Genomic DNA, 15,089 nt, shown 5'->3' with positions numbered 1-15,089 from the left:
TCTTATATACACTTGGATTAGCGGTCCAAAACGTAGGCCGCCTCTGAAAAATAAATAGCAGAGGCGGTCCATAACTTAGGCCCCCTCTGATAAATAAATAGAAGAGGCGGTCTAGGGGACGGGCCACCTCCGCCTATAGCAGAGGCGGTCCGTGCTGCACACTACCTCTGATAAATAAAATATCAGAGGCGGTCGACTGCCTGGACCGCTCCTGCTATTTGCGGAGGTGGCCCACGGCATGGACCGCCTCTGCCGTTCCCTTAGTAGCCTCCGCATATAACAGAGGTGGTCCGTGCTACGCGCCGCCTCTGAGGCGGTCGACCGCATGGACCGCCTCTGCTATTTGCGGAGGCGGCCCACGGCATGCACCACCTCTGCTGTTCCCTTACTAGCAGCGGCTCATGCCCATGGGCCCACTGAAAGCACTGCAGAGGCGGCTCCTTTTTTGAGCCGCCTCTGCTGTAAAAAGTGGGGCGATGCCGTATTGCGTGCGGGAGCAGAGAAAGTGGGAGCGGGAGCGAGAGCGGCGAAGGAATGTGGGACGCTCTGCTCTAGCGTCCTCGATTTGTTTGTGAGGCAAGGACGACCGCCACACACGCGGCGATCATCTCTGCACCGCGTGAATCGAGCGCATCATCCGGTCTACAGCAATGATATAGAATGATGTCGCCACTGGCCAGCCTGCGCGGCCGACAGGGTGGGAGGCGAGAGGACGAGGGCAGGCGATCTGATCATTCGATACATGCAGGCCAGCGCGGTTTGCAGGGGTGATGTTGAGGGAAACCACCAACCAGTGTCAAGTGCAAGGAGACCTTTTGAATTGACCTGAAGAATGCTCACCTAACGCAGCAATCCTAAAAGCATAGTAGTTCACCTTGATAAAGGAAGCGTCACAGCTAGTAGAGCCACCACCAAAGTTCCCCGGCCTTCTGCCTCAGAAGCTCAGATTTGCGCACAGTGATACAGAGCATAGGGGGAATAAAGGAGGAATACGTCTGGCGATTGCAGGTGGCACAGCCAGAAGCAGCAGATCTGAGCTCCTGGTACATGTTTTATCTGTTTTAATCAATGACATCTCAAGTCCTCTGTTCATTTTTTCTTTCTCCAGCAAAGTTGGTCGATTTCTTCTCCCACGATCAATGAATATACACATTCTGCTTTCACTGCAACTGTTTTGAGCAAACAAAACTGGTGATTGTTCTGCCCATTATCAGGTCCTAGGGGCAGGAAACTCAGAAGTCATATATCATAAGTACAATACGTACGTGATCTCCGTTGATTCTTTTGAGCCAGAGGAGAGGACGAATACGTCTGAGCTCAGCTGGTACATCTTCTGTTCTAACCAAGGACAGCTCAAGTCCTCTGTTTAGTTTTTCTTGCTCCATACTCCATTGAGGTTCATCGATTTACAATCAACATCGACACCTTCTGCTCTGAATGCAACTGTTTTCAGCAAACAAACACTGATGATTATTGATCTGGTGGCTATTGTCAGGTACTGAAGGCAGGATACTCACAAGTCATACATCACAAGTAGGAAACCTACGTGATAACGCTTGGTTCTTCTAAGCTAGAGGCTATTTATCTTCAGGGACTAATCGACCACATCGTTCTCCCAATTCTCATCTACCGAAGGCTGAAAGCTCAAAAGGCATAAATCATAATTACAGCACAAGATCCTATTCCATTGCTTTGTGAGTTGAAGCTACGATATGTTAATCTTAAACACCGTTACTTTTCTATTTGACATGCTCAAAAGTCTAAATCTCCTCATACATACACATGTACATATGCATGAGAAAATGCGCGTACATGCATCTGATTCTGTTGCCGCTGACCACGCATCTCTGCAAAACACCAGCCGACCAGCGTCCGTCCCCATGGACGCACGTCTGTCTCTGCAACACAAAGCGCGACGCACGCAGCATGCGTTTATCGGTCCCATGTGCTTATTGCTTGGCAGCCTGTTGCAATAATTACGTTTTGCGTACAAGCTAAACAAACAGACTTGCCAAGTTTTTAATCTCCTATTGCAGCCATAAAAAGATAGCAGAAAATCGTGTGACCCATGTTCGCTAGCTACAACTAGTCTATGGGCCCATTTGGAACGCAGGAATTCCACAGGAATCTCATAAGAATTTCACAGGAAACAGTTCAATTTCACAGGAAAATCGCAGGAACATGGAAATTTTCCCGCGTTCCAAACAGGCCCTATATTTCTGCTATGCATATAGTTGCAAGTAACTCACTTAAAATTAGGCAATACTAGTCCACCAACCCGTGTTCCTCCACGGGCTAGAACTATAGCAAATATAAACATTAATTAGGTGGTTGTGGATAAATTTAATACATACAACTAATAAAAATACTTATATTTGTTTTTTCTTTCTCTGTCATCTGTCCACGCGCTCACATTTTCTAACTGTAATAATGCTTTCTTAGTGTGTATTCTATATTGATTGCGATAAACTAATAATTAATTATATAACTTTATCATCTACGTTGATAGTTTCTCACCCTTCAAAATGTGTCCTTAACATATTATTTTACGATTTAAAATTTGTCCATAGGAACTAAAAGTTAGGAGATTAATAACATAAGGAAAGTGATCAACATAGGTAACACGTCAATAAGGGGACACATGTGCCTTAACTCAACCTTACTAAATTAAACTGTATGAGAATTTCTAAAACATAAATTATCATGGAACATAGGGAGTACCTTGAAATCTATGTTTAAATATGTCATCTACTTTTTAATCCCTGATGTGGTGATGTACGAATCTAGATTTCCTTTTAAACTTTTGTTAATTTAGTTACTTTCTATTTATCTATTTTCTAATAATAGCTAATACTGGTAAATGTAGATGTAGTTTTTTAATTTTAAAATGACATAGATGTCTAATTTATATGAATATATTGGGTGTGTAGATTATTTACTATAATATATAATATGGTTTTCTATTTAACTTTATAAGATTATATTAAAGAAATTAAACATGTGTGAAAAATTACATGTAATTTAGAGGGTTATTTTAAATAATATTTCATAATGTAAGTGGGTAATTCAAATACAATTAAAGGGGTTACCTTAAATCATCTCTTATAATATAGATAATTTGAATATATAAATTTAGTGTGCTTCTTTAAGTTCTATTTTATAGGGTTGTATGTGAATTTGTTTAAAAATAGAATGAATGCAATAATTATTTCTATAGATATTTGTTATTTAAAATATTTAATACTTACTCTATCAGTCTAAAACTATAAACCACAACTAAGATTTGATTCAATGTTTGGCTATCTATTATATTTAATAAAATTGTATGTATAATATTTATTTTGTTGTGTTTTTCGTTCTTTCTAAGTATTTTATGTATTATGTTTATAGAGTATTTTCACTAATTATTTTAATATTACTAGCTAGATGTTGTACCACAACGAAAAAGTAAAACTTTAAATGGTCCTCCAAGATGTATCGATGCATGGATTGATTGAAAGTTAATAATAAGAAGAAATAGAAAAAAGATTTTTAATGGTCCTCCAAAAAGTATGGATTTATAGGTTGAATAAAGTGGGACATAGGTTAATAATAAGAAAAAATAAAAAAATAAATGATCCTCCAAAAGGAATCGATGCACAAATTGATTGCGGTGGGAGGTGGGTTAACAATACGTAAAAATAAAATAAAAAATTAAATGTTCCTCGGTGAGGAATCGATGCATGGATTGACTGTGGTGGGAGGTGTGTTAATAATAAGGTAAAATAAATAAAGAGAATTTAAATGATCCTCTATGAGGAATCGATGCATGGATTGATTGCGGTGGGAGATGGGTCACCAATGGCTACTAATAATCATGGATATAAATAGAAGGCGAGATGTTTCTGATTATTGTGGGATTTTCTAGACTTTTTTCTTTTTTTCTAGAGCGCTTCATAAGCCGTGCATGCTTTTCATCTCCAATTAGTAATAGTAAGATGCTCAGTTGCAGTTGTTCTCATCCACAACTACAAACCATTTCAATGTCCCAGTTACAACTAGGATCATTAAAACCGTTGCATCTAGGACCGACGAGGCGATTGCAATTACAACTAAGGAATATACTCAGTCGCAATTGGCCAGATCCCGTGCGTGACTGCAACCGCTTCACTGCCGCCGTAATTACAACTAGGATCTTTAAATCGGTTGCAACTAGGACCAATAAAGCGATTCCAGTTACAACTAGAGAATATGCTGAGTTGCAATTGGCCTGACACCACAATTGCAACCGCTTCAATACCCTGGTTACAACTATGATTATTAAGCATGTTGCGACTTAGCTCGGACCAGTAAGACGAGTGCAATCCGGCTTAGTTAGTTACATGACAGAGGGTAACTAAAAAAGTAATTACTCTCGTGCAACTAGCTTACTATCCTAGTATATGTTTTGTTCTAACCAAAGACTACTCAAGTCCTTTGTTTTGTTTTTTCTTGCTCGATCCATACTCCTGTTAAGTTCATCAATTAACATCAACATCCACACTTTCTGCTTTCAGTGCAACTGTTTTCAGTAAATAAAAATGTATTATTATCCTGCCTATTGTTAGGTACTAAATCCAGGAACTCAGAAGTCACACATCACAAGTAGGAAATAAGAGTAATTAGAGTTGATTCGTCCGAGCTAGAGGCTATGGTATGTTCATCTTGAGGAACTAATCAGCCATCTGTTCGAGATCCTCATCTGCTCCTTTGTGAATCGAGGCTATGGTACGTTAATCTTAAACACTGTTACCTTTCTCTTTTACATGCTCCAAAGTACGAAATCCCCTCGTATATATAATGCTTCTTGTTTCATGTGATAAGAGGAACAAGAAGGCTAGACGAGACTGTTTGCGGCCACAGTTGTGCAGCTCAAAGACTAAAAGGCTAAAGAGCTCAGCTTCAGGCTAGCAGTCTACCTGTTTTCCCAGGTCAGACATCAATGTCATCAACTACTGTTTCATATAGGTGTATCAGATGGTGCCAGTCATACATCATGTTAGCAAAATAACAAAGAAACAATCATGCATGAAAAAAGCGCCATAGGATTCAGTTAGTTTGGAACATGCATAACCCATAATTTATTGAGAGTACAGCTAGTTTTTGCAGATCATTTTTTTTTGTTTCAAAAGTAGCAGCTCATGTTCAATTTGGTCTGCAAGATTTTTGGGAAAGGAGACACTTTCAAAATAAATGATGGCCTGTATCGAAGGTGCTGCTGTGTCTGCAATTTTGAAAATTTTGGCAAACAAGTTAGCTCCATCGATGTTGAAGCAGTACAGCTCTATAGTGGGTGTGACAATGGATCTCCAGGGTCGATTTGAGGATATCAGCTCCTGGCTAGAAAAAGCAGGATGTAAAACAACGGATAATGATCAATTTTTCATCAAAAAATTGAAACACGTCGCATACGACATTGATGATATTGTTGATGAGTTCCATCTAGAGGCTGAGAAGCATGAAGCTGAAGTTGCCAACAATATTGTGTCAAAATGTCTCTGCACAAAACCAAAATCATATCTGTTTCAATTCAAGGCTGCCCTCAAGATCAAGGCTATAAAGAATAGATTTGATGCAATAGTGAAGCAAAGAACTGACTTCAGTGCAATAGTAAACAGTTTGCCGGAAGGTCATCCTGTTCCACACATGAACAGGACTGCCAAGGCAACTCCAACAGTGCCAAATGTTGCTGTGGCATCAATAATATGTGGAAGAGAGCGAGAAAAGCAGGAAATAATATCTAAACTGGTGGACAAAAATAACCAACAGATAATCAAGATAGTCTCCATAATTGGGCTTGGTGGCTCTGGGAAAACTGCCTTGTCTAACCTAGTTTTCGGTGATGGTAACACCGTAAAGGATCATTTTGAAGTAAGAATATGGGTTCATGTGCCCCAAGAATTTGATGTCCAACAGCTTATGATGAAGATGTTTGAAGCCATTACTTATCAAAAATCTGAACATCATTCCATACAGAACATAATTCAAACTATAGCAGATACATTGACTGGAAAGAGGTATTTGCTTGTATTAGATGATGTCTGGACTGTGGACCGAAGTCAATGGGAAGATTTTATGTTATATATAAAGAGAGGAGCACCTGGAAGTAGTATTTTGTTGACAAGTCGCAATAGAAATGTTGCAGAAGCAGTGGAATCAACAGATCTGTCGAAGTTGTCGTCCTTGTCTAAGGATGATAGCTGGACAGTGTTCACTCAGATCATTGGTGAGGACATAAAAGGTTTGGACTCTGAATTATTGGAAGTTGGGAGAGAGATTGTGAATAAATGTGGTGGGGTGCCACTTGCAATTAAAGTTCTTGCAAATGTCCTTCGTGGCAAGACACGTATAGAACAATGGAAGGCCGTGAGAGACAGTAATCTACTAGATGCTGAGGATAAAGAGCATAGAGTATTAGCAAGCTTGATGTTGAGCTATTCCCATTTACCATCCCATCTGAAACGGTGCTTCACAATATGTTCATTGTTTCCTAAAGGCCTTCCGCTCGATAAACAACAATTGGTTGACCAATGGATTGCTCACAATGTGATTAGTTTGACTCATGGTTACAATTGCTTGGAGGATGTTGGCGACGAGTGCTTCAATTCACTTGTGCAAGTTTCTTTTCTCCAGGATGTGAAGGAATATTTTGGGAGAGTGTGTTGCGAGATGCATGATTTGCTTCATGATCTTGCCAAGTTCATCTTGGATGAGCAAATTTCAACTAATGTGCCAAAGGATGCAAGCAGTTCCACAAAATACCCCAGATACTTTTACCAGATTCAATTGGTGACTGTAATATGCTTTCAAGCATTTATCTTTGCCAGTGCATGGAGCTTGCAGCCTTGTCAAATTCTATTGGTAGAAATAAAAAGCTAAGAGTTCTTAAACTAGATCATACCAAGATTAAGGAGCTACCAGTAGTTATAACAAAATTGAGAAATCTACAATGTTTGAGTCTACGTAATTGTTATAGGCTGGTAGAGTTGCCCAAAGGCATCGGAAATTTGGATAAGCTTCAATTTTTGAACCTAGAATATTGTGTGCAGCTAGTAGAGCTACCTAAAGAAATTAACAACTTGGAGAAGCTTCAAGTTTTGAACTTGGAAAATCGTGGGGAACTGGTAAATCTACCTGAAGGCACTAGCAAGTTGGAGAAGCTTCAAGTTTTGAACCTCGAAGGCTGTAGGAAGCTGGTAGAGCTGCCTGATGGCATTGTCAAGTTTGAGAGGCTTCAAGTTTTGAACCTGAAAGATTGTGAAGAATTGAGAGGGATGCCTATAGGCATTGGACAATTCAGCAGTCAACTACAAAAGTTGCCCTTATTTGTTGTGGGTAACGGTAAAAGTTTGCTGGAATATCAGAGCTCGCAAATGTAGGTAGGAATAGTGAAGGTCTAATTATCAGAGGTATTTCACATGTGTTGGAGAAAGATGATGCACATAAGGCATGCTTGAAAGAGAAGACAAATTTACAGAGGTTGAAGCTAGAATGGAAGATGCGTCAGAAAGGTGAGGTGAACACTGAGTTTTTCTTTAATGAAAAGGTGGACACTATGTTGGAGGAGGCTGTACTTGATGGCCTAGAACCGCCAGCTGGGATTAAAGAGCTAGAAATTTGTGGGTACTCAGGCGAGAAATATGCATGGTGGATGCAGAATCAGGTTGTTGGTACTGAAGTAAAGGGGCAAGCTTGCTTCCAATTTTTGAGGGCGATGAAGCTATCTGATTTCCAAGGATTGAAGCATCTACAAGGGCTTGTGGAACTTCCTTGTCTGGAGGAGCTTGAGCTGCACAAGATGCCTTCTCTTGAGAGCATAAGCTGTGGCCCATTTCCTTCACTGGTGAAGTTATTAATGGATGATCTACCTAGATTGGAAGAAGTGTGGTTGGTAGCAGAGAGGACCATGTCTGATGGAGAAGAGGGAGGAAATTGCAGCAATTGTGCACCTCACTCGGGACAGGTCCGAGTTGGTAATTGCTTGACATGTCTGAATATATCAAATTGTCTTACATTGAAGATCAAGACTGTGGCGGAACCACCCAAAACTACTGGGCCCGGGTGCACTGATCTTTGTTGCTAAGCAACTCTGACCCAAATTGGCACTCACCGGTAGTTCCTCGAGTGAAGCCTCGATAAAAGCCACGCTATTCCAGGATCAACAGACAACACTCACACGAAGGTGAGCCCAGAGATTACAACACAGAACATTTCATACATTTCAGAGTTTGCAGCGGAAAAGAAATTTATTACAACCATGTTCAGAGTAGTGAAGGACTACAGAGTTCCATCTACTCAAATTATTCAAGTGTCATAGTTCAGCGGAAGCATTAAAAGGTAACTAGCGAAATAACATGACGCATCGATAAAGCCCGTACGAAAGCGTCACTCAGCGGGAGGGTGGTCAGCACCAGCTGAAGGACCATCCCACTCAAAAGACCAGCCCGGATGCAAGGTACACGGCCAAGCAAGACTTGCAAACAGATCTTCGAAGTTAGTACCTGAAAAACAGTGCCACAAGCAAGGCTGAGTATACTAATACTCAGCAAGACTGACCCGTCACCGGATATAACATAGTCCGATAACTAGACATGCAAGGCTTTTTGGTTGGTGGGGTTTGTTTTGCCAGAAACGCCACTAAATGTTTATCCTTATTTTCAGATTTTATTTAGCCATCTTCTAGTTAGATTAACCATTCTAAGTTTGCATCCAACTCTACACAAACATGGTAGAGCAATCATTTAATCAACCAGCAGTATTATCATCATCATGTTCCACTTGTTACTCTATGTGACCGAAATCATTAAGCAATCTCATGCCGTGAGAGGCGGACGATTCCGAATCGAATTTCAACCTGGCCAGGGGAACCTAGACCACACGCATGGGGATTGACTTCGCTCCCGCCCACGCTACTTTTCCCCTTTCTTTCCAGTCCGTGGATCCGGGTCACCCTCCCCGACTACAGAGTCCGACCACTCTGCACCCGTACGTCGCGACAAAAATATAAACCCTACTTCTACCAAGAGGGTGAATGGTCGTTCCACTCGCCGGTCCAATCAGGTACTTAAGCTTACCGATTACCATATTTCTCGGTATGTGGCTAGTACTTTCAAACGCTTAACGAAATGAGCCACACACCACGACCTTAGCCATTTTTGACTATACCAGCGGGGTATCACAACTACACAACCCCGCCCGTTGTCCTTACATTTCAACAGGAATTAAAGTCAGTACAATTCCTATTTGCTCGCGAGAGGCAGGAAACCACTCGACTTCTACCGTACCTAGTTAGCGGGGCAACTAGTCGAGAAAAAGATCCGGATAACAAACATAGGTACCTAGGGATAATGCACCTAAGGTTTTCGATCAACTCCTAGAAAACGTAAATGCACAATAAAATTATTACAACATATACAAAAAATAGTAAGATGAATATAATGCGTAAAATAATGGGATTATGCACCGGGGCTTGCCTTCTTGGGCACTGTTCAAAAGTAGCCTTGGGCTCTTCCGAACATTGGTTCGGGTCTTGATTCGAGCCAGTACAACTAAGGGAGACACTCTCCGGAGTGGTAGTATTCGCGGGCACCAACTCGTAATCACCGTCGAGTAGATTTACCGTTTCTATATGCATGCAGAAATGATATTGTTACAACATGATATAACATATTTCTTTCCTTCACTATAAAGTTGTAGTCCAGAATAGCACGTGTTTGTTGTGGTGGTCTTAGTTAACTTTATTTTCTGGGCAATCGTTTATAGAGTAGTTCTTAATTTCACTTTACTTCATAAAAGAGCTGTGTGTTTTGATTTTTATTCTTATCATTAAAACATAGCAGACTTTCACTATTTCATAGGAACAAATCTACTCATGAGCTAGTGATGAAAAATTAATGTAACACAGATCCGAATTTAAGCATTCATGTATAAATTTCAGCATCTAACCATAAAGCAATTACCACTACTAACTCATGTAGGTAGATTACTCTAGTTGCTTCACCTTTTTGCACAGAAGGTTTGACATGGGTTCTGGTGCTACAAATTTTATGGGAGCATCTACCAAGCATCTACTCAGTACTGTAATTTTTCCAGATTTTATTCACTTATACAGCTGAGGTAATAAAAAGAACAAAAACAACAAGCCATTAACTAAGATTAATTCTCCAAAGAGTTGTGCTAGGGATATGATTCTCAAATTTTTACCAGAGCCTAAAAATGGACTAAGCATGCTTCAGTAAAATTTTTAGGCATTATTTTTAGAAGATGAATTACTCATGCATTAAACTAGATATGAACATGCATATTCATTTGGACTTTAACATGACTAGTACTGCATATGAAACTTTTACCATAGCTACTTATCATTATAACTAGTAACATGTCCAAAGTTGAAGGCCAAAAATGACATATTTCTTCCAGAACAAAAATAACAAAACTAAACATGATATCTCAAGCATGGATTATAACTGTAATACTATTCAGTAAATGGTGCTCAAACTTTGTAGGAATGTTTATATGACTAAACCAAGGTTTCAGAAATAAACCTAGATTTTTCTAAGCACAGAAACTATATATCACAAATAAAGCCTACTTATCAAGCATTAACTCAAATATATAGTTAATTAGTTCAATAATTTCTCAAACTTGCACAACAGTAATGATTTAGTAACATTCATACACAGAAAAAGTTTCATACATAGATCACTAACATTTCTACCAGAATTAATATATGAGCAATACTAGTAGATTTAGGAATCTTGATCATTTGAGCAAGCAAACAACTTCAAAAAGAGCCCATATTTTTACCAGGTTCTTCTAACAGTACTAAGTTCAACCTATCCAAAAATCAAGCATAGTTGCTGAACCAAACTCCTAGAACATTTAAGTGCCATTTACTTTAGTCTTTTTCATAGATTAAAATGTGAGCAAAATATGAACATGTGACTGTAACAAAAGTTGTAGTTCTTGTTCTAAGGATTCCAGAACAGTTGAGTTTGCATTTTTACGATTTTTCTACGATTTTCTAGGAATTTTTGAAGTTTGCTGTTTGGAGGTTCATGTACATTTTGCAGTTGGACCCCTGGAAGTTTTGGTTCTTTTAACTTGGGGTCCCCGGCGGAAATCACAGAACAGGGGAGAAACGGCGGGGCGATTTCCGGCGATGTCCGGCCCCGGCGGCGTGGGCTAGGGTGGGGAAAAGGTAGAGGAGCTCGAGAGCTACCTGAGGGTACCTTGGGTTGGGGCTGGGGCGACTCGAGGCGGCGGCTCCACAGGAGCAGGCGGCCGACGGTGGTTGGTGGCGGCGGTGGCGCCACTCCGGCGAGGGAAAGGCGGCGGGGCTTGGCCGGTGAGGTGCAGGGCGGTGAGAGGAACCCGTTCAGGGGCTCTATTGGAGCCGAGGAGGGGCGGAACGGCGGCTCCACGGAGCTCCGGCGGTGTCCGGCAATGGTGGCGAGGGCCGGCGGCCTTGCTGGGCACGCGCGAGGGGCTGGGCTCTGCCCTTTATAGGCCTGGAAGGAGGGGGAGGTCGTGCTAGGGGCGAGCTGCCTGGGGGAAGGGTCGCCCGGGGGAGCTGGGTCAGGGGCACGGCAGCGGCCGGCCATGGCAGTCGCCGTGGCGAGTGGTGGCACTGGCAGGGCGCGTGGCGAGCTCGGATGGTGCCAGGGAAGGCCGGGTTCAAGCAAACCAGGGGCGCGGGGCTGGTTTTGGGCGGAGGCACGACGCGTGGGCGGCCAGGTGGCCGGCGCCGGCGTACGGACGCCGTCGTAGGCGCGGTGCAGGGAGCCGGAGGTGGAAGAAACGGTGAGTGGCAATTTCGTAAATAAACCGAAGTTCCAAACTCAGTTCTGTAATTTCAAATTTTCTCCCTCTTCTTGGCTCCAAATGAAAAAGTGTTGAATACTACTTTTGCTCAGTTTTTCGAGATCTACAACTTTCGTGTTATGCACTTTTTCATTAGAGCAATGGTTTGAGAGTTATTTAATTATTTTCAAAAACTACCATTTAAAGTACTTATCATTTCATGTGAATTTTGTCACTTTTACTCCTAGGCTTCAACTAGGTTTTTGTTGAACATGACATGGTGAATATGTCTATTTATTTTCATATGCATATTTGCATTGTTTTGCAAAGTATTTTTAACTTCCTTATTACTAGAAATTGAACTCATATTTGATTTGTGTAAATCTTGAATTTGCCAAAAAGTCTTTTTAAATTAAACTATGTGTCACAAGAATATGAGTGTGTCTTCATACTAAATTTTTGTGACAAAATGAGCATGAGAGTTCTATAAGTTTTATATCCACACATACTCATATACAAGGATGCATTATTGTTTTGTATAAATATTTGACATTATGTGCTAAAGGAATATTTATGGTTCCTTATTGGAATTATTATTTTGTTTGAACTAGCAGATCTTCACGAATCATGAATGGTGCCATTAACCATTTCATGTGATGGTTTTCCAGTTTGAAATTTGATTTGCAATGAAAGTTTATGGCCCATTATGAAAGGTGTATTGTATTGCCTTATTACCACACATGTTAAGCCAAGATTAAAAGTGTACCAAATATTATTTTTCAAGCATTGCACTCAAACACATGCACACCTACATTTACACACAAGTTTACAAAAGCAATTTGATGAGGTTTTATTTAAGCTTTCTTGGCTCATTTAAGTGTGAGGTTATGTTAATTGCCTGGCTTTGGTTAAACTGACACCAGAGGTGTCACAGCCTACCCCCCTTAAAAAGAATCTCGTCCCGAGATTTAGGTGAATAAGCTAAGTGTGGACAGTGTGTGTGCCTTTGGTTGGTGAAATCAGAAGGTAGACATTTTTACCAACTTCGAGTTGCAAAGATTTTCTTCTTTTTATCCAAATAACTCATTTGGCTAGAGTGGTCATCTCTAATATTTTCTTGTATTATCTTTGGTTGTTATTCTGCCTAATGATCAAGTCTAGTCCAAATATTTAGTGGTCTTCGGTTTGTGACAAACCTAGTGGAGTTTGACACCTTTGACCATACAAGGCTTTAAATAGTACCATTTTCAAGCTTGCTTGATAGCTGGGTGAGAACTCTGCTAAAAACAGGCATTTGTCGTCATGGTTGTCATAATGAATGATGTAAGATCTTAGCATGTCTTTTAAGATTCGGTCCACCTTTCAGTTTGGCTGTCGGTTCCAGGATGATAAGCTAAACTTTCAGATCAGTTTGGTACTGGGAGAAGATTGCAATTGGTTTTCCAAAAATGCGCTAGGAATTAAACGTCACTATTGGAATTAATTCTATGTGGTGTGATATGTAGACCATAATGTAATCAAGATGAATACCGGCTCACTTCTTGGTAGTATGAATAGTGTGTAATTGAAGAAAAGGTGTTGGTTGTCGATAATGATCCAAATGGAATTAGGCCTTGGAGAGGTGCTTGGCAAACCAATCATGAAATCCATAATCGGCAAAAATTGGAGTGTAACGGGTATTTATAAGTGATCTCGGTATAGCATTATGAGATATACTAAGCAAGAAATTTGCCTAGGGTCTTGATATATTTCATTAATACCCAAGTGACTGGAAAGCTTTGGAAGCGGTGACCTATCAAGAATTGGTTTTCAGAGATCACGATTTAGTTGATCCACTATGGAGATTCAAACCATACAACTCTGTTCTTGTCGCAGCCAAGCATTTGGGCTTCTCCGCTCTTTAAGAGAGCTTGTGCTTGACGATTTTCTCGGGACAGATTCCGAGTAGCTGATAGAATTTAGCATAACTGATGAATCCAAGGTCGAAAAATTGTCAAATTTTTACTGGGGGTGCCTAAGATAATTGTGATCATTTCCTCTAGTCAACTCTAACTCAGAAACAGAGCTTAAGATAGTCAAATCCTTAAGTGTTTGCAGGAAGGTTGACCCAGATTTCAGACTGAATAGAGGGCTAGTATTTTGACTGTAAGTACCAAACCACTTGAAATAAAATTCTCAAAAATTTTCAGTATCTTCTATACTCAGTTATCTACAACCTTCATGTTGAATGTTTTCTCATTAAAAGTGTTTATGTGTGTCGAAAAATTCATGTAGCCAGACCGCTACAAGTTGATAGGATCATAGGGGTTTACCAAAAGACTGAATTTTGAGGGTTACAATTCTCCAAAAATTTTCAAAATTTTACAGCAGTAAGGAGATTTGTTTTACTACATCTTATTCCACAGGTTCAGCTTAGTTTGAGGTAGTTGGCCAGGTCTAAGATTTGGGTTTCTCTTCTGTACCTGCCGGTCCACTTATATCTGACAGCTTTCTAGTATGGAAATTGCAATGTGGCAATGCAGATATGTGGTTAAATGAGTTAAAGCACCCATGGGAGATAAGTTTGTGTCGATGTAATATACGGATACAACGACCCATACTCCTAAGAAATATGCACACGAATTGGTGCATTTGTCCTGAGGTAAGCTAGTGGATGTGCGGTTCATGGTGTGATGGTACACATGGTTTATGCACATAATGTGGTACACACAAGTGTGCTGAGTATGTGCCTGGGCATGCGTTGCACATGTTGCAATGCAGTGTACGGACCAAGAAAGTTATGCAAGTTCTTTATATTTATGTTGACCTGAATTTAGAAATCAAATCAACACATTACTTATCCTTGATATGTTAACTAGAGAGCCGGGTGAGTTGGAAATAGGGAAGGTATGACGGGTACCATCATGAATTTCTTCAAGAGTGGTGAAATTGATCCTTCCTTGTTCGATCTGATCAGCCTGTTTCTTGCGCTCATCCCGCAATCTTTTGCGCATGCTTTTATTTGTTTGGCTAGAACCTTGGTCCTGATTTTGCTGTGTGGCTTGAGGACATCTTCGAGCGAAGTGGGTAGGACTTCTACAGATGAAACAACGGTTCGTCTCACTCGGACCACTGTGCTGTTTGCATCGTAAGGATGTCATCACTGGCATATCTACTGAACCATTCTCGGGTATAGTGCACCTAGTTGGGTCCATGGTTTCACGGACAGGCGAGCGAGTTCTTGCTCTTAGGACTGTGTTGGCAGCAATAGCATTGCGGGTTTGCCTTTT

The 15,089-nt window shown here is 40.7% G+C and overlaps 1 protein-coding gene across 1 annotated transcript; it reads left to right on the top strand.

Moving 5' to 3' along the window:
* Window positions 1-5,283: 5,283 nt before the first annotated feature.
* Window positions 5,284-7,397, top strand: LOC120694170 (putative disease resistance protein RGA3). The gene is made up of 3 exons (XM_039977344.1): window positions 5,284-6,429; window positions 6,846-6,938; window positions 7,068-7,397. The coding sequence occupies exons 1-3, from the start codon at window positions 5,284-5,286 to the stop codon at window positions 7,395-7,397; spliced, it is 1,569 nt and encodes a 522-aa protein (XP_039833278.1).
* Window positions 7,398-15,089: the final 7,692 nt, after the last annotated feature.

This window comes from Panicum virgatum, unplaced genomic scaffold, assembly GCF_016808335.1.
Source record: "Panicum virgatum strain AP13 unplaced genomic scaffold, P.virgatum_v5 scaffold_3868, whole genome shotgun sequence".
Lineage (NCBI taxonomy): Eukaryota > Viridiplantae > Streptophyta > Magnoliopsida > Poales > Poaceae > Panicum > Panicum virgatum.
The sequence above is the reverse complement of the archived record's forward strand: the minus strand, read 5'-3'. Positions and strand labels throughout refer to the sequence as shown.